This window comes from Megascapheus bottae, chromosome 1, assembly GCF_031878675.1.
Source record: "Megascapheus bottae isolate mThoBot1 chromosome 1, mThoBot2.hap1, whole genome shotgun sequence".
Lineage (NCBI taxonomy): Eukaryota > Metazoa > Chordata > Mammalia > Rodentia > Geomyidae > Megascapheus > Megascapheus bottae.
The window spans coordinates 51558475-51578952 of NC_143509.1; the positions used below are offsets into that span (position 1 = coordinate 51558475).

The following is a 20478-nucleotide window of genomic DNA, read 5'->3' on the forward strand; positions in this document are numbered from 1 at the left end:
AAGACATAATACCTTCCTGTATCTTCAGAATATTTTGAAGTATCATTGACTATAAGTCATAGTTTAGACTATGAATATATACTACTCAAAAAATGGTATTTGTATCATTCAAAGAAAATACAGTAAAATCACCTGTTCTGCTGGGGAAATAAAGCATCAGGTAAAATGTTAGTGCAAGTAGCAAAGATGAATACAAATTTTGAAAACTGGGGTGGAAAAGGAGCCCCCCAAATCTTTACAACACAAAAGAGAAGAAAGGAAATCCTCCAGGATAAAGCATTTAAAAAAATCAAGAAAATTTCAAATAACCAAATACAAATATATCCGATATATCAGGTAACAAAGTGAGATACTGTAACAATATGAGATAACCAAGGGACAGCAAAAGAGATGAGAGATAACATAGTACCTTAAGAACAACAATCATTCATTATATGATTGGGAAGGGGGGAAAACAAGATGAGGGGTGGGGGGGGAGGGAAATGGGGACCAAGACATGTGAAAGGGTATCAATGTATGTGAATTAATGCACCTTCTATCTGGCAAATATCATGTAACCCTTCTATTAATTACAATAAAAATATATGAAAAAAAATCAAGAAAATGACTATCTCTTCCAAAGAAGGAACACGTTTTAGATTCCAATCCTCTCAAAAATAATCTACCAGATGAAATGCCACTTCTTTCTGAGTAGGGATGTTATCCTAGCTACTCAGGGGGTTGAGATCCAGAAGATTGGGACTGGAAACTAACCTGGGAAGAAAATTCCATGAAACTCCATCTCCATAATAACCAACCAAAGTCTGAGTTCAGGGCATGGCTCAAGTGGCAGAGTTCTAGCCAAGGAAGGAAGGAAGGAATAAAGAAAAAAGGGAGGGAGGGAGGCAGGAAAGAAGGAAGGGAGGGAGGGAAGGAAGGAAAGAAGGAGAGAGGGAGAGAGGGAGGGGGGAATAGAGGGAGGGAAGGAGGGAGAGAGGTAGAGAAAGTAAAGAAAGAAACACTTCTCTCCTCATTTTTTTTTGTAGAAAGTACAGAATGTAATACGATGTTTGCAATTTTCCACTAAGCACTCCCAGTTGCGTGGACTGGTCTTTCCCAGGTAGCACAATGTTGTCTTTACCTAAAACACAAGAGAAAGAGCACAATGCTGAGTTAACTTACTTGATAAGGTGAGGTACGCATTCAATGTTCGGAGTTTTGGAAGTAAAAGGTGAGGCCACAGATGCCTCCTGCTCTGATAGAGAGATGCCCACGTGAGCCATTTTCAAAGCCTGAAAGCAAAGATTCAGTTTATTGCCTTTGTAGACACAAAGACCTCTACTGCACCTACAAAAATCAGTAAAATAAAAACTTAGTCACTGACTATAAACGTAACTTGCCAGTCCCACCACTAACCAGAAGGTGACCAGATTTCACTTTGCCTGCAGTCTAGGAAAAATGTGACACTGAGAACAGTTAGCCAGAGATGTGGGAACTCCAGAACCAAGTTCTGTCTCCTTTAGCCTGTAACAGCCACTGAATCATTGTGTGGCCTTAGTCACAACCCTCCCAAACCCTCAGCATCATGAAAAAATGGAACTGTGAGCTTCCCAGTAGATTCTATATCTGTAGGGCTCCACGTAGGAATTCTGGAGAGATTATGAAACACACTCCCACCCCTCACACACACTGGCAGCGACTTACCCCACAGTCATTGGCTCCGTCTCCACACATACCTACAAAATAACTAAAAGGGAGCCATGTGAATTATAAAGGTACCATATAGGGATATTGTCAAGGGTTCAATCAGATTTCACAACTCAGTAGAGAGGGGATAAGATCTAAAAACAGAAGATCTAGATCTTGACCTGATCGCCTTACCACTTTAACCATCACTTACCTCCTCTATAAAGTCATGGCAATATTAAAGGAGTGCTGTGTAAAGAAGTGCCTTATAAAGTCTAAGTGATAAGAGGAAGTGTATACTTATAGCAAAGGTCAGTTTGGGTTACATTGTGAGACCTTGTCTTAAAACAACAGCAACAACAACATCCTGGTGCCAGTCAGTGAAAACAGTGTGCAGCCCAGAACAAAGAAACAAGAGCCTCTGGATGAAGGCTTCCCTTTGGAATTATTGACAAAGATGGAGAGTGCACTTCATAACACTTAAGCATTGTGTCATGTTAGGTAACTAATCCCCACCCCCTGGGTTTGTTGCTTAATCATACAGCAAAGACATGGCGTGCTGATTTGAGACACTTTCCTAATAATGGAGGAATGGACTAGGAAGATGAAGGAGTGAGAGTCGTAGGATTGTGTCCTCAGCGTGGCTACATAAGAAAGTTTCATGAACAGAAAAGTCTTAACTGATGAGCATTTTGCTTGGACTACTCATTCCATCTAAAAATGGAAGCTCTTTGTGTAAGAAGTATTTTTCTGATTTGAGATAGAAAGGATGCCTTCTCATAATACTTCCATAATATTGTAATCCCCCATGTGAGTCTCTTATGATGATAATTTATAAATATAAAGCAATAACTATCATTTGCCTAGGATCCAAACCACTGTCCTAGTCCAATTGAGTTACTCTGTACCTATTACACTTCTTTCTCCCATATTTTCAGGCCTGTATGCAGTTCACGTCAACTGAACTAGCAAAGAACCTACTCCAGTTTCTGAAATTCTTCCACCAGATTGGCTTTCTGTCCAGGAGACATTCTTGCAAAGATGGTCCCATTAATCAGTATCTATAAAGAAACAGAATTTTTTTCATGCAGCTGGTTATAGGTGATATGATTGGAAACAGAACGTTAACTAAGTGGTGATGCTTGTGAATGAGAAAAGAAATTGTTACTGGGACACTAGTTTTTCTATGTTAAAACAGTTATTGTGGGACAGGAGCATGGCCTGTAGTAGTAGAATGCTTGCCTACCATGCACAAAGCCCTGGGTTTGATTCCTCAGAACCACATACATAGAAAAAGCTGGAAGTGGTGCTGTGGCTCAAGTGGTAGAGCTGTATCCTTGAGCAAGTCCAAGGACAGTGCCCAGGCCCTGAGTTCAAGCCCCAGGATGGGAAAAAGTAATAGATACTGTGATGATGCATGCCTGTAATCCACAAATTTGGTGAGTAAAGTTGTGAGAATCATCATCAAGGCTAGTCATGGCAAAAGTGCAAGATTTTTCTCTTTAAAGCATGTGTACTTAGCTAGGCACTGGTAGCTCACACCTGTACTCTTAACTACTCAAGAGGCTAAGCTCTGAGGATCATGGTTTGAAGCTAGCCTGGACAGGACAGTCTCTAGCATGCTTATCTCCAATAAACTACACAGCATTTACAAGGAGACTTATAGCTCAAGTGGTAGAGCACTAATCTAGAGCAAAGAATTTTAAAAAATTTAAAGCTCAAGGACAGCACCCAGGCACATTCAAGCCCTGGCATGGCACCAAAAAAAAAGTTTTTACTCAGAGTCTATCCAAAAACACACTAAAAGCAAAAAGATTAGGAGGTATCATTGTCTTGCTAGTCATTGCTTAGTACGCATGAAACTCAGTTATACATTCGTATACACACCCGAGACTTATCTTTGTCCCCAGGTAAGTAATAGTGTAACCCGAAATTCAGTAAAGATGATTTTATGAAAGCTGAGCATCAGTGTGTCAGTCCTGTAAACTCAGCTAGTCAAAGGGCTGAGCCCTGAGGATTACAGTTCAAACCCCTGACAGGGGGTTGAGAAAACTCTTACCTCCAAATAATTATAGAGAAAACCTGAGGTAGCATTGTGGGTCAAGTGGTAGAGTGCTAGCCTTGAGCAAAAGGAACTCAGAGACAGCACCCAGGCCCAGAATTTAAGCCACAGGACCCGCATGAAAATGTGTGTGTGTGTGTGTGTGTGTGTGTGTGTGTGTGTGTGTGTGTGTGTGTGTGTGTGTGTGTGTGATAACTACGGCCTATTGGAATTTAGTCTAGCTACAATGAAGAACATGGAACTAAGTTTCAAGGAAATGGAACCAAGAGAGTCTGGCAACTGCAGCAAGAGACTGGATGCCAAGAGAAAAAAGAGAAGAAAAAGAAGCACCTGCTCCTCTGAAAATTATTCAGAAGTAGCGAAATAGCCAAGGATAAAGTGCTACCTACTGACCTTGGCTTCATGACTACTGACTTTGACTTAGTCACTTTGACTTAATCATTCTACCTAGACTTGACCAATTATGAAACCCAGCTGTTATCCCAAACCTAACGTGTAGGGAACTAGTATTGTTTGAAGGTCTAAAAGACTGTATCAGCTCTATCTACCAAAGATAGACTAACTACTCCCATAATGCATGCATAGGCTTTCTGCTGTTCTTGACAGTAACTCAGCTTAGCATTCACTCAAGGTCTTCATTCTTTGACAAATACGTTATTATCCCCATACCATAAGTTTGTTCTTCATGAGGAGAGCATTTTTAAGTTTGACCCTCTTCAATATATCTTCTGTATAGAACATTCTAAACATCTATTGGAGTTCTTTTATTCTTGGGTTCCTTCTGCAGAGTTATAGGTTTCCTATATCTTATGAGATCCTATACCATGAGAAATTAGAGCTACCTAAAATCAGTCTTTAACACTGTCAGTCCAATATTTAACTAATCAATTGTATTAACAGGGATACAAAAGCAACCTATGCAGAACTAGGCATCTTTTACCTAGTTGGAACTATCTTATTGCTTAGTCCTGTGCTAAATAAGTAACATGCACAATCTGTGTCTCAAGATCATGCCTGTCTTCATGCTTACCTTTGGCAGTAGGCTGCTGAAATGTTGGCTTATAACATGAAAGGATTTTCCACTGAGGGCAAAATGGTAACTTCCTTCTCTCCCATTATCAGAGACTTCTTCCCTGATGTTAATGTAATTGTCCTGCAAAGCAAGATACCATTACTTTATATTCCTTCATTTGATAGAACAGTTGGAACCACAGCATAACTGAGAAAAAGCCATGGTGATAGACTAGGATGTGTCTTTAAAACTCACCCTGCAGCCCTGATGCCTCAGAGAAGAGCTTTCTCTTTGCTGGATGAGTCTTTGCACCTCAGGGCCACAAGTGAATAGAAAAGTAACGCTTACTCATGTCCTGGTCTCAGCCTGATTTGATCTCAGTGAGTCCCAAAGAACAGTGCATTTCACACATTTCAAGTGTAAAATACAAAAGCACTGGAGCTTAACAAATCTCTCCCTGAAGTGAGATTTTACTATTTTTTTCTTACAGAATTATTATTGTTCCACAAGGACACAATGGAAATAGAATACTGACAAGACTAGAGATAAATGAATGATTCTTCTTCCTACCCTGAAAACATAATCTGATTTTCCAGTCACAGCAGTCTCTCTCCTAAGACTAAATCCCCTTTGAACCCACTAGGATGGCTGACAAACAAGAGAAAATGTGGGACTCTAGTAAGATTGGCTAAGTATACTCCTACTCGTACAATGATAAGTTCTTATGTGTATAAGGATAGATTATTCTAACACCTAGAAAAGCACCGTATGAAGTGCATGAGAAACTGGCATAACTGGGCTCATTGAAGTGCATGTTTGTTATACATCTGGAGAAGTATGTTGTCACTAGGTCACCTTGACATATGTGCCATGGCATCTGTCACTCACCAACACTGGGAGACAAGCTGGGCAACATTACAGATCTGTGTTCAAGAATACCTGATTCCCACGTGGAACAGGTTTCTTTTCTTCAACTAATTTCCAAGATATAGATGCTGAGGAAGGCCCAGGCATTTCATTTGCCTCAATGAGAATGACTTTCTGGCTTTCAGAAACCATGCCAGACTTCCTGGCCACTGTTATTGCTGTCTGAAGATTGTCACCTAAAAGAAAGGAACAGCATCTCAAGATAAGGCTGAAGAGGTAGAACCAGCTCATGGAGTGCCTGCAAAGCCAGGATGTAGCATTCAGTCCTTTTATTAATGAAAGTAATTTCTAAGTGGTTTCCTCCCCAGCCCTAACCTATGATCCCAAGAGTCATTTCCTTGCTCTGACTCTTTCTTACTTCATGAACTATCAGTATGTATATATCCCAGAAGAAGAAAGTCAAAATCTAAAAGCAACATTTAAATTAATTTCTGCTATTTGCTAAGGGGTTTGGAAAACTTTAGAAAATCCTGCCTGGGTTAATTCAACACCTGGTCGTTCTGCTTCTAATCAAGATGGAGTGACTCTACTACAATCTCTTTCTCTCCTGATTACAACCAAAAAATCTAAACAATAAAACAAAAGCAAACACCCCAGAGATTTTTAAAAAATAAACAAAAGCATGTAAACTGTGTTAGGGAGACCACCCACAAGTGGGAGAGTTTCTCACTCTTTTCTCATCGTTTTCACTTGAATATATTATCTATAGATACATGTGTGTATATGTGTACATATACATATATGCATATGTGCATATACATACATATATGTATACATGTGTATGTGTACATTTATGTTTGTACATATAGTGTATATATGCATCTGTATGTACATATGTGTATATGTAAATACATATATGTGCATATATGTGTGTGTGTGTGTGTGTGTGTGTGTGTATATACTCTCTTACTCAAAGCTAATATACACCTAAAACTTCACAAGAGATCTTGCCTTTTGAGAACCCCTGTAGTTATAAGAGTATGGACAAATACTGGGAGAAGAAATGGAAACATATTCACTACAGTCACTAAGCCAGAGCTAGACCCTATGTCTAAAAGAATAAGAAAACCCACAGGATTGGAGGCATAGCTCAAGTAGTAGAGCAAGTTAAGAGAATAACAGGTATTGAATTCAAACCCCATTATAAATAAAAAAGAAGGAAAGAGAAGGATGGGAAACGAAGAAGGAGGTTGAGAAGAAAAGGAAGAAGGAGGAGGAGGAGGGGGAGGAGGAGGAAGAGGAGGAGGAGGAGGAGGAGGAGGAGGAGGAGGAGGAAGAAGAGGAGAAGGAGAAGGAGAAGGAGAGGAGGAGGAGGAGGAGGAGGAGGAGGAGGAGGAGGAGGAGGAAGGAGAAGAAGAAGAATGGGGGGGAAGAAGGAGGAGGAAAAAAGAAGGAAGAGGGAGGAGGAGGGGGGAGGAGGAGGAAGAAAGCATCAAGGTACTCAGATACAGTATCAAAAAAAAATAGAGCTTCTAAAGCCACACCACTATAAAACATAATGTAAATACTTAATAGATAATTTGAAAAAAAAGATAATGATCCATGATGAGACTTGTGACTGTAGTTTAGGAAAATTGGATTTTCCCTACCATGAAATTTTAACACTGAGTAAAATGAAAATACAACAATCATAAGAAAGCAGAATTAAAGAATGGGCCAGGAGACTGGTAGAAGATCTACCATGTAAATACTAGAAATTTCAGAATAGAAAAACAGTAATAGATAGAGAGCAAAGGCAACGAATAAGTGAACAATAGATGATGTTTTACTAGAAGAAAGAAAGGTAAAGAAAAAGTGCTTTATCTCAAATTTAATTACTAAGAAAAGGGCAAATATGTGGGCATAACCTGTTAGTACTTCTAAACTCCAAAGTTAAGTAATAAAGATCATGTGAATGAGAAAATATAGTTTCCTACAATGGATTGTCATTATATTTATACAATACCTAAAGGCAAAAGGCAAAAAGTAGATCTGATACACACACACACACACACACACACACACACACACACACATATATATATATATATACATATATATATATTATTAAGAAACTCCCCTGTCGGAGTAGGGAAAGGTATTCCATGTTACCCAGAAATCAGAGAAACATATCACCCCTCTTTTATTTATTTATTTATTTATTTATTTATTTAAGGGTCAGCTGTGGAGTTTGAACTCAGGGCCTAAACTCCAATTTGAGCCACTGCACCACTTCTAGTTTTCTGGTGGTTAACTCTATAGAAATGAATCTTGCAGACAGGCTTTCCTGCCCATCCTGGCTTTGAACCACAACCCTCAGATCTCAGCCTCCTGATTAGCAAAGATTACAAGTATACACCACTGGCACCCGATCATATCACCCTTCTATTTCACAAAGGAAACAGAAATTTCAATATGAGAAAAAGAGGAATTAAAGGAGCAGGGTGAATAGTAAAGATTCTTATTCATACATCTAAATTGCTATAGATAGATTATGAAAATGTGTAAGATAAACACTGAAGATTTTTGAAATCAGAACAACATAAGAAAAAGGAAACTAATAAACAATAAACCAACTCAAGACATAAAGGTCTGCCTGAGGACTATGGCAGGGGCGGGGGTTGAGGGGATGAGTAAGAAGTAAGACTTTTGGATCCTAGGAGCTAGAATGAAGGCTGAGGAATAACTAAGTACAGAAAAGGAATTCAAAACATTCTGGGTAATTTCTGACTTTACATGGCAGTACAAGGGAAATGGAAGTGGGACTTAGCACTTTGTTGGGAAAGCATTGTACTTTCACGATAGGAATAATAGAGTCAAAAGTATATGATTCTGACATCTGTGGCAACCCATGCTCAAAAATCTTGCCTAATTCCGTTGGCTCACACATGTAATCCCTCCTACTGGAAAGGCTAAATTCTGGAGGATGAAGATGAATAGCTAGCCCAAATATTAAAGTTCATGAATCTGATTCTTCACTGAGGGCTGGATGGATAAAATGGCACCTGCCTATTTTCGCAGCCAGATTAGAAGCCTAAAATAGGCAGATTGGGCACAGGCAATGATCGTACACAGGAAGTAAAATCCTATCTGAAAGAATAACCACCAAAATTGGAGCTAGAAGTATGGCTTGCTGCTAAAAAAAAAAAATTAGCAAGCTTGAGGATCTGAGTTCAAACCCCAGTACTGACAACAAAATATATACGAATTCATCATGTAATCAATTGTTTGTCTCTAGTCTCTTTCTCAAATAAAAAAACTTATGGTGTGGTGAAAAAAATGAAGGAAGGAGTGACACTGTCCAAAAAGAAATATACTCATTACCTGACTGTAAAAAATAACCCTAAATCATAACAATAAAATAAAGCTATGGTTTCCATTGAAAAATACCCATCACGAAATTTCACACATCTCTTGGATGATCTCTTCTCATTATCCTAGTTTGTGTGATTAGGGGGTTTGGATTTAGAGATAGAAAGGACAGTATTTTCTTTTTATCACCACAATTACAGATGCTCTTTTTGACAGGCTTTCAATGTAGTTATTAGATGCTAAGTATTCTTCTCCTCATGTTGGACGATAAAAATCATAGTGTTTGCATGGTTCCGATCTTCCTGTCATTCAGGCCTATTTCAAAAGTCACCATTCAGAGAAACCACTTATATCTTCCATGTCTTCAGTGTATGGTCAGAAACACTTTACCTCAATACATTTATTATAATACAGTGTTGGATTACTTGGTTTCTCCCATCCCACTGAAAAGGAAGCTGGATGAGAGCTGTAACTTTGCCTTTCTCTTGTCTGCCTCCAGCACCTAGAATGGTAGGTATCAGGTAAGCACAATCACCCACATTTGCTAAATCAGCCAATCTCTGTCTGCTTCTACATCAAATTCTCACAGCAATCACTGTGTATTTTGTTCAATACCTGTGACCATTACTGTTTTTATCCGAGCGGAGATGAGCTCTTCCAACACAGGCTTTGTCTCTTCCTTTAATCGATTCTCCAAGATCAGTAGCCCCAAAAATATTAGGTCTGATTCTATCTTCTCCCTAGGGAGAAACACACAGACATACATACATACATTCATACATACATACATACATACATACATACATGTAACATACATACATGTAAAACAATATGTATATATGTGTATGTACCTGTGTGTGTGTGTACACTGAGAGAAAATGAGTGACTGGATCAAAATATCACACCATAGCCTATGTATACTAATTAAAAAGGTAAAGACAAAGATTCCTAGCAGGGGGTCCTACCCACTCAAGTCTGCTTTGTTATCTACTAATTATATACCAATAACAATATAGAAAAAAAAGAACAGGAAGAACAGGAGCGGGGGAGATACTGAGGGATTTGTTGTGCTGAATCAACATATGAAACAAACTAAACTTTAGCTTTAACCTTTGTAAAGAATGCAAGAGCCTCTGCTACCTGCTACGCTTGCCTGATGTGCAGGACCTCATGTGCCAGCCACAAGGAGGAGTCCTAGCTCTGATACAAAGTGACAAATGAGTGAAGCAGAGGAAAAATGTTTTAAAGTGCTGGTTTCTCTAGCAACCAAGGCTATCATCAATTCCATGTTAGCCCAGGGAACTAGGAGATAGGTCAACAAATGGGGCCTCTGTATTAAAGCTCAGCTCTCCCCTCTCTTCTCCCTTTCCTGTTTAGAATGTGGATGTTTCTACAAATAAATGAGCTCTCCAAGGTTCCAAACCTCCTCAAGGACACTTGCAGAAACCAGCGTATCAGACTCAGTATGGAGGGGGTGGGACTGTCTTGTCCTCAGAGATTTGGACAAGTGTCCATGATTCAGTTACTAAGACAGATATATAGGAACAAAAGCCCAACTCCGTGTAATTCTGATACAAACTAGAGGAGATCCCTCTAGTTTGCCCTGCTCATCTCAAAGCTGGACCCCACGCCAGCCCAGTCATGACGCTGGTATTGATGGTTCTACAGAGCTGTTCCTACCTCCTTCACCCGGCAGCAGGAAATGAACAGCATTTCAGCTGCTCAGCTCAAAGCACATTCTGAAGGATGGCTTTCCCTAATGCTCTTCGTCTGACGTTTAAGTCTCCATACAATCTGGTTCCAAACTATCTCTCCAGCTTCATCACTCACTAAATAATTCCACACTGTCTCTAGCCTCGCTGAGCTACTCTCCAAGGATAAACTCAATATTTAGCCATCGCCAGACTTTGGCTGCAGACTGCTCTTTAGGCTTTCTTTCTTATTTCATGGAAATGGTTATGAAGTCCTACAGTCCGCTGCTGACATTATTCCTATATTTTGAAACACAATTCACATGCTATTCTGCTATTAAAAAGTTCCCCAGATAGAAAAAAATTGTTCCCTTGCCATCTTAATTTTGTCTCACTTGGACACATTTTATTTGTCTGTATATTAGCATTCTTAGCTTTAAAAAAATCTACCTCTATCTATATCCTATCCACAAACCCATCTGATTCAAGACTGTGTTCATTGATGTTGGCATGGTACCACACCAAGGAAGAGCTTGGTAAAGGTGTGCCTCATTGACTTGCTCTGATGGTGACTCTTTGAAACCAAAACAAGCTACAAGTCATTTCCTTGGTAGGGTTCTCACTGGACACTTGACTCTTTTGGTATTCACAAAGCAAGTAGAAAGCATTACAAATAGGACTGACAAAAAGAGGGAAAGAATATGCAGACAATACTATACCAGCCTCTGACTCCAGAGATTTCACATTTAGCCATGAGGAAAAGACTGGCTGTGGACCACTTTGCTTATACTGAATGCTAGATGCAGAAAGCAGAGTCCTATGGAGCTTGGGAAGTAGGTATAATCATTTCTAGGTAGGTAACTAGAGAAACCTTCCTGGAGGAGGTGATTTTTGAGCTGGTCCTTGAAGGACAACTTATCCAATACCTAATTGAGGACCTACAATATTTCTTGTGACTTCATACTCAGGCTTGAGGGTTTAGACAGTATCAGAGATGATACGACATAAGCCAACAACAAGTTTGCATATTGGGCTGAGGAAATGGCCACAGGGTAAACATCTAACATAGCCCATGGCCCATCTTACCAGGAGCTCTAGCTCTGATGAGCCTCTGTTGGTCTCAGTGAATAAGATAATCAGGAGGCTAGTTCTAATCTCAGCCCACAATTGCCTTGCTGTGTGTCCATGAGTAAATGACTTTCCTTATTTGGTAATTACTTCATCTTTGATCTCTGAGGTTCCTGCTACGGAGATGATCCCACCATTGTTTTTTTTTTTCCATGAGCCAAGAAATAGGAGTATTCCCTTGAAGGCTCTCAACATCTGTACTTGTGGGAGCCTGCTCTTTCTCCCCTCTTCCTGCACAGCCTGTGTACTTCCTTGTGAAGCATCTAAAACTAGCAAAGAATGATGGCAGCAATACGAAGGGACGACTGCCACCCCTAGCATTATGCTTCACGCTCTTAAAAGCCATGTGATTTTTAAGAAAATGTATGCACAAAGTGGGCCAAAAAACCTTCAGAGGAATTCAGTGGACCCACCCTGAATAACCATGCTCAGGTGGACTACATGCAAGCAAACAAACAAAGCAAACACAGGGAAAATGATCCCACATCCCTCCTGCCTCTGGAATACTTTACTGAATATTCATGGACACCTAAAATTGCTTATACTTATCCTAAGTCGGTTTAGGGTTCCACTGTTGATACTATACCATTATGCTACCATATCCTGTACTGTTTCATTTTCATATACATAGCATGAAACAAGGCAAGCATTTTGTATGATTCTCCTATCTATTCTGTATATATAAACAAAGTATTCTTGCACACTATTGACTTTTGCAGGCCTGTAACTACCCTCTTAGGAGTTTTATAAAGATCTGTGTACTATTTCTCAGAGTCGAAACTTCAAAGCATTTGAGACTACAATAGGTAGCCCACCGGAATCAGTCTACACCTGTAGCTGCCACAGGCTCAGTGATTCTATATATTTTGTGAGCAGTTTACTCACTGTTGTTTTATTGGAACCATATGGGCACTCACTAAAGTACTACTTTTTATGATGTTTTTGTTTTGATTTTGTTTTGGCTCTTAACTTTATAGGAAGGCATAACAATTACTTCTTGTTTTTATTTTTTACAATGGATATATGGTGAAAATGTTACATATAAATTCTATCTTAGTATACTAAATGAAGAGTCTAAAATTAGTTATAAATATAACATGTTGAGTCCAATTTGTTGGAAAACAGATTAGTTAGGCCTTCTAAAGTTAAAATAACAAATGGGCCTTGATTAACTCAATAGCAGTGCAATCAGTAGTGCACTGAAAATGTCTTTGAAGGCAAAGTAAACATGGTAGCCTAAAGACAGTAATGTAGAATCATAATTACTGCAGTCCATTTAAACAGCTGGATAGCCCTGTTTTAACCTACATACATACACATATATTTTTATGTATATATGTTCGAGTACATACTACATGTAGATTTCCCCCAGAGGTTAAATAACTGATGTCCTTGGTCAGATCTCTAGCTAGATAGAGGTGTGAGTGTGTACTTTCTAAAACAGGACAAACACCCCAAGGAAGCTATCTGTAAAATTTTCTGTAAATATTATTTAGGTTACAGGAGTATAATTTATATTTACTTGTTTATTACTCTTCATCTGGCAAATGTTATATATCATTACTGCTAATCAACCCACCAATTGTAGTTTTCTTTTAAATGTAGATTTGACCACAAGGCTAAACCGTAGAACACTGGTTATTGTCATCTGACTGTCTTCACAAAGATGTAGAGTTGCACTATATTTTACATTATATACAACTATGTCTCCTAAATTCTCTCAGTTGGCATTTACATCTGCTTTGTGATTTTGACATAGATAGGATGGCTAGATCCCTGCCTGTTGAGCAATCTTTAGAGACATGTATAAAAGCTGAGTAAGCCATGTTACCACATAAGCCTGCCAAACACCTTGAGTCCCATCCCAGTCTGGTATGTCATCTTCCCACCACAGCATCCAGTTTTATGACACTTGTCTCCTTTACCTTTTCAAAGCAATTGTATGATGGTCAGATTCCAGCTTCTTGTAGGCTAGAGCTATAACCCGGAAACCCTGTGTTGTGTAAATTTGAAGTTCACTAATAAAACTAGGTGGCACTGTTAAGAAAACAACACAGGATTAGTATGTAGCAGATAAAGTTATTACAAACAATTCTTCTGAAAATGTTATACAAGTCAGGAGCTATTGTCAAGGTTGATTTCTGAGACTTCAGGGAAGATGAAATGACCAGGAAACATATTTTAAACATGAAAAAGGATAAAGGACATGAAGAATTCTTTTTCTCCAGTTTAGTCATCACATTTGTTGACAGCTATACAACAGGCATTAGCAGTGCAGAGAATAAACTTGAAGTACTGCTCTAAGTATCTCAGGTAAGCTGGGTAACAGCTACTTTCCTAATACTATAATCAAACATTGCTATGATGCAGCCACAACGTCAGGATGCAGAAGCACTTGGAAGGGAGTTAATAGTTGGCTGGAAAGAAGAAGGTAGGTGAGGCAAGGAAAGCTCTTTGCAGCTGAGGGAGCGCCATGTCCTCTGTGCAGAGGCATGAGACAGAGAGCCTTGAGTAGTTGGCTCTGCTCAGAGGAAGCATAGAAAGTGAAGAGAGGAATGGAAAGTCAAATGTAGGAGTCAGATTGCAAAGGCATTATCCAGGACTCTGGAGGACCAGGAGACTATAGGGTACAAGAGTGAAAGGAACTAAAGCAAAAGAAAAATAATGTAGCTTTGATGGAATTGTTTATCAGGCCACAGCAGAGGATATGATTGGAAGCAGTAATGAAATATGCGAGGGCCTGAGTTGATGCAGTGAGAGGGTCATGGATGACCAGTAGACAAAACAAAGGCACAACACAGAGAGAGAGGAATCAGGGACGACACTAAAATTAGGGTGCTACTACTTATGGTGGTAAATTGGGAATTACAGCAAGTGAGAAAGGTAAACATGATTTTGGTACTGAGTTAGAATTCCAAAGAATCAATTACTGATGACCTGCCGGCAGTTGGATTAAAGATCGGGTGCAGGGGAGACATATGCAGCCAGAAATACAGATGTGATCATTGAGATCCAGTTCTGTCCACCAACCTGTTTCAGGTTGACAAAAGCTGGCCACTCTCTCCGGTGCACCTTTCATGAATGCTAGGCGGTCCCCACCTATCTCCTGGACAATGACTGTCATCCTCTGTAGGGCTGATGAGAACGGGAACTGGTGCAGGATTGCAATTCCATCCACAGGAACCTGGGAGCCAGATGGGAGAGCAAGAGGAACATACTGGCACAATTTCTCATAGCTACTCCTCTTCTAATACTTATTTTTGAAAATAAGGAGGAGTACCAGTGGCTCATGCCCCAAATCCTAGCTACTAAGAAGGCTGAGATCTGAGGACAGCAGTTCAAAGCCAGCCTGGATTGCAGAGTCCATAAAACTGTTAGCTCCAATTAACCACCCAAAAAAGCCAGAAATAGAGCTGTGGCTCAAGCATTCAAGCAAAATACAAACAAACAATGAAAAACCTTTTCATGAGTAGCACCCAAGCCATAGGCCTTGATTTTAAGCCCCAGAACCAGCAAATAATAATAATAATAATAATAATAATAATAAGAAGAAGAAGAAGAAGAAGAAGAAGAAGAAGAAGAAGAAGAAGGAGAAGAAAGAGAAAATGAGAAGATATCTCATCATTTTTAATCCCTGACTGTGAACTCTCAAAAATTGACTCAGAAGGGAGTTTCGATTGCTTTCCAGTGTAGTGGGGTGAATGGCATACTGGCTTACCTGACTGGCTGCTTTGTTGGGCTTAACTACCACGGCGTGTGCTGGCACTCCCTTGATGTGGAAATCATCCCCAGAAATTGCCATTTCCTATTTCACAAATGAGATATTTCAGTGTGGAGACTTGTTTACTGTCATCTATTGATTCTGTGCTGAGGCCTTGCCTTAAGAAAATCTTTCAAGCAGCTCAGTGTGCTTATAGTACCTCTGCCCTCTGCTAGGAGGAAATGAACCCAACATATTCTACCCACCCTAGCAACAAAATAAATAAAAATGAAACAACGCGTTGGAAATGCTACAGAACTGGAAGGACAGATGCGCCTGAATTATTCATGCAATTTATCCAACTTTCTCTGTTGGAATATGCTGCACAAAGGCTCATTTCTATTTCTGAAGAACTTAACTTGAAAATGGTTAGTCTGAATGGCTAGACTTATCTTGTGTGAAGCAGACACAGTGCAATCTTTCTTTGAGTCTAGTTCACTGTTGATTCTGCCACTCCTTGTCTACTTTGGATTGATGGTCCTTTAGGACAAGGTGGGTGGGACAGAGACACTAATGTACATGGCTAATATTCCCTAATTACTCTAATAATGACTGTAAATTATGGACAAAGGAATCCTTTACCTAAAGATACCAAAGGCTTTTGTAATCATCTCATGGAGTGACTGTAAAAACAAAATCTCAGTGAAGAAGTTGTAATTCCTTTTTAGAAATATAGAAACAGTAATCCAGCAAGAATGACGGATTGGTGTAATGACAACAGATGCTATGAAATCACCTTTTGTTACTGGTGGAGGGACGCAGTGTTCATAATGGGTCCCAGGGCTTAGTCTGAAAGCAGCTGTAGAGGTAACATGGTGGCTAAATAGCTAGGGACCTATGTTTCCTGATTCCTACTTTCCCCCTACCTAGCTCAACCAGAGCAGTTCTGACTATTTTAAAGAAAGGTTTTGAATAGATGTCTTTTAAAGACAGATTCCAGCTCTTTCTCTTGTTTTATGAGAGCACCATGCTTGTGAGAGCCGAGGCCTCAACACAAGAATTTCACAAGATTAAGAAGTCTGAGCAGAGCTGAAGCTAGAACTGGAAGAGCCAGATTCCTGAACTGTACTGTTTGCTCTTAAATCCAGTTCAGAGTCCCAGGAGAAAAGAAGTATTCAACAATGGCCTTCCTTTCTGTTGTTCCCTGACTTAACAAAATCAATCCAAAAAAAAAATACTACATTAACAGGAATAAAACTCATAGTCACACAGAGTCCGTGAATTTGATTAAACCTTGTGGAGAGCAGTGTTTCCTAATCCATAGGCTCTGGAAAGCATCTTTTTTATTCATTTATTTTTAATTGAAAAATAATTGTGTATGGGCCAAGAGCATGGCCTAGTGGTAGAGTGTTTACCCAGCATTCATAAAGCCCTGGGTTCTATTTCCTGGTACTACATGCATAGAAAAAGCCAGAAGTAGTTCTATGGTTCAAGTGGTAGAGAACTAGCCTTGAGAAAGCCCAATAACAGTGCTCAGATACTGAGTTCAAGCCCCAGGACTGGGGGAAAAAAAACTGAGCTACAGAGACTCAGGGCTTCAGTCTAAATTCTGACTCTAAGACCTAGCCTCCCATATGGTGGAAATAAACTTTAAAAAACCATATATATATATATATATATATACACACACACATATATATATATATATGGACACAGTGTAGTGTTATGATTCAAATATATATTGTGCAGACATTCTATCAGGCAAATTAATGTATCTGTCTTATCACCAAATTAATTCTTAAAGTGTTTTGAAGGCGATGTTGTTTGTAGACCACAGAAAGAGTTGGGAAAGATGGGGGGAAGAATGACTAAAGGGGTGACATTGCTCAAAATGCATTATACTCATGATCTGACATATTGAATTGTAACCCCTTTGTACAACCACCTAATGATGATTTTTAAAAGAAATAGAAAGGAAATAAAATTCAGCTACAAAAACAGAAAGAAAATTTGGAATAAATAAAATTCATCTACCTATTTAAAAACAGTAGAAAGCATTGAGAAATAATGATATAGATTTTACAATGATACTAATACTAGTTAACTTACAATATGTGCCATGCATGGTACCAAGGATTTTTAATTTATTGTCCCATCTAATCTTTGTGATAATCCTACTATAAGCTGCTTTGTATAGATGAGAAAACTAGGTTTAGATTTGCTGCGACCTCATTCCACATCGGAAACTGACCTTTTTATAAGTATTAAAAGGTTGTGATAAATCCTGTGTTAGGTTGATATTCCAGAAGCTTCTTAGATTTTCTGATGGGATGAGACTTACCCAGGTGGTGGCTTCAAACATTTTCAGATCCAGAGGATCTCCCTGGATGATCTCATCAAGAATAATCAGAGAGTGACAGCTGGTCATGGCTGCACATAGTGGGCTCCAATGCAAAGTCTTGCCTGAGGCAAAGCTGTGGATTTCTTGGAAACTAAAGGAGAAAAAGAGAAAAAAAAATAAAGCTCCAGTCCTAATTCCCTCATGTTAAAATGGGAGCTTTTGGGAAGTGAGCATCTTTTATTTAATATGCCTTGTATTACATACTACTCTTCAATCCTCCCGAAGTAAGAGTGCTTCATCCAACCATCATTCCTACACTCACTGAGTATAGGAAATATCTCTTAGGTTCTTTCAAACTCTTTTTTATTAGTCTTACTGGGATTTTGAACTCAGGGCCTTGTACCTGCTAAGCAAGTACTCTACTATGTGTGCCATACACTTAGCCTTTTTATACTTGGGTGTTTTTTTCTTTTAGAAACGGTCTCAAATTTATGCCCAGCCATCTTGGATCACTATCCTCCACTTGGCATTTTCCATATAGCAGGGATGATGGGCATGTGCCCATGCTCTTATTGGATGAGATGGGAAATGGGGATCTTGAGAACTTTTTCTTAGGGCTGCCCTTGAACTGAGATCTGCCAAGTCTCTGTCTCTTGAACAGGTAGGATTATAGGCATGTGCCACCATCCTCACCCTTTCAAGCTTCTATGTACCCTTCTGTATCTTACCCTTTCTCAAAGCGAGTTGGTTCCAGAAGTCTTATAAGAATAGAAGTATCACCCTTATTTCCGAGACTCCACTCTCATCATAACTACCAGGCCACTTTTTTCCTGGCTTTGTTGAGAGGACAGAGCAGCTCATACACTAGTGGTATGCAGGCACATCTCTCTTGATCATATTTCAAGGTGAGTTTTCTTTCATAACTCATTCCAAACATATATGATGTCTGACCCATAGTAGGCAGTTAAAATAAAAGTTATACAGCCAGGCACCTGTGGTTCATGCCTATAACCCTAGCCACTCTGAGATCTGAGGATCGCAGTTCAAAGTCAGCCCAGGCACAAAAGTCCATGAGACTCTTATCTCCAATTAACTACCAGAAAACTAGAAGTAGCACTGTGGCTCAAAGAGCTAAAGAGTTCAGGGACAGCACCCTGGCCCTGAGTTCAAGCCCCATGACAGACAGAAATAAAGTGATAAGTAAATGAGTATTTGTGCTGGTTCCTGGAAAACTACAAGGTGATTATAGTAAAGATATAATGGATTGGAATGGAGAAGAGAGAGTAATAAAAGAGGTGACATCCACCAAGAACATTGTACTTATAAATTGATTTGTTGAATGGCAACTCCTTTGTACAACTACTTAAAGATTATATTCATATATATATATATATTAGAAAGCAAGTCTCACATGTACTAAAAATAAAACATAATAGTGTATATTTGCTACATAAAAATGGAAAGCATAAATAAATATAAACAAAACAAAGACAGATTAAAAAGAAGAAATGAGCACCTACAAAAAAATGTGAATTTAGAAAGGAAAGTGCACCCCTCTCTTCAACTCTGGCCTCTAAGGTCTATATTGCCCTATTGACCCCAAGCATTTCTGGTGGAAATTGACCTCATCTACAGTCTATGGGAAAACAACTCATAGATCATACACATAACTCATCCTCTAATGCAGAGCAAGCGTCTTTGAGTTTAACTCAGGCCCACTAGTGGAATGCAACAGGCCTGCTGCAGCCTTGCTAGCCAGTCCCTTTCTTGCATGTGCAGTGCAGTATTTGGCCTGCAGAATAGCCAGTCATGTTTGGAGTATATCTGAATAACAGAGGTTACTTCCTACAAAAAGCAAATCTGCCATTCAGAATCTACCTGATCTCCTTCCTCCACCTGTCATTTTCTTTCTTATTTGTGGATCAGCTATGCTGTAACCTCTACCACTAGGCTGAATCACAGGCTCATGACATTGTATCCAGCCTCCTTTCTATGAAGATGGAGTTTTGTGGGGTTTTCTGCCTGGGCAGCCTGGATACTTGATCTTCTTAATCTTAGCCTTCTGTGTAATTGGGATTATAGGTGTGAGCCACTGGGACCCAGTTTCCATACTGCATTTCATGAAAAACAGTCTTGGGTGGCTGTAGTTTTTGTTTTTGAAATCACTCATATTACAATGTTAACCTAACAGGTTCTGCCATATTGCTTCCTGGAGTTTGCGTTCAAACTTCATGTCACTAACAGTTCAAAACTCCTAGACTTATTATTAACCCTTTTATTATAAGCCACAAAAACAAGTCATCTTAGTGTTTTACAATATGAAAAATTGTATTTTAACAAATTTCTTAAAGGCAGATGATGACCAGCAAACAGAAAACGGAAGCTTTAGTTCATACTGAAAATCAAGACGCAAATCAGGGAAAGAAAATGTTACTTTAATTTTATTTAACTTTATTTATATTTTTTGTGGGTCATGGGGTTTGAACTCTAGGCCTGGGTGCTGTCCCTGAGTTCTTCAGCTCAAAGCTACTGACCTACCCCTGGAGCTACAGCCCCACTTCCCATTTTCTAGTGGTTAATTGGAGATACGAGTCTCACATTCTTTAGTGCCTGGGCTGGCTTTGAACTTCCATCCTCAGATCTCAACCTCCTGAGTAGCTA

At 39.3% G+C, this 20478-nt stretch overlaps 1 protein-coding gene across 3 annotated transcripts in view; it reads right to left on the reverse strand.

The window, feature by feature from the left end:
• The window catches only part of Atp13a4 (ATPase 13A4), a 119789-nt gene that overhangs the window by 20337 nt on the left and 78974 nt on the right, over window positions 1-20478 (reverse strand). For all 3 annotated transcript variants that reach the window (XM_090343988.1, XM_090343993.1, XM_090343995.1), the window contains exons 14-23: window positions 17818-17968; window positions 15495-15581; window positions 14807-14960; window positions 13702-13813; window positions 9573-9697; window positions 5679-5842; window positions 4758-4880; window positions 2647-2726; window positions 1684-1726; window positions 1162-1271 (exon numbers count right to left, since the gene is read on the reverse strand). In XM_090343988.1, the coding sequence (XP_090200114.1) occupies window positions 1162-1271; window positions 1684-1726; window positions 2647-2726; window positions 4758-4880; window positions 5679-5842; window positions 9573-9697; window positions 13702-13813; window positions 14807-14960; window positions 15495-15581; window positions 17818-17968 (1149 nt within the window). The remainder of the gene's footprint in view (window positions 1-1161; window positions 1272-1683; window positions 1727-2646; window positions 2727-4757; window positions 4881-5678; window positions 5843-9572; window positions 9698-13701; window positions 13814-14806; window positions 14961-15494; window positions 15582-17817; window positions 17969-20478) is intronic.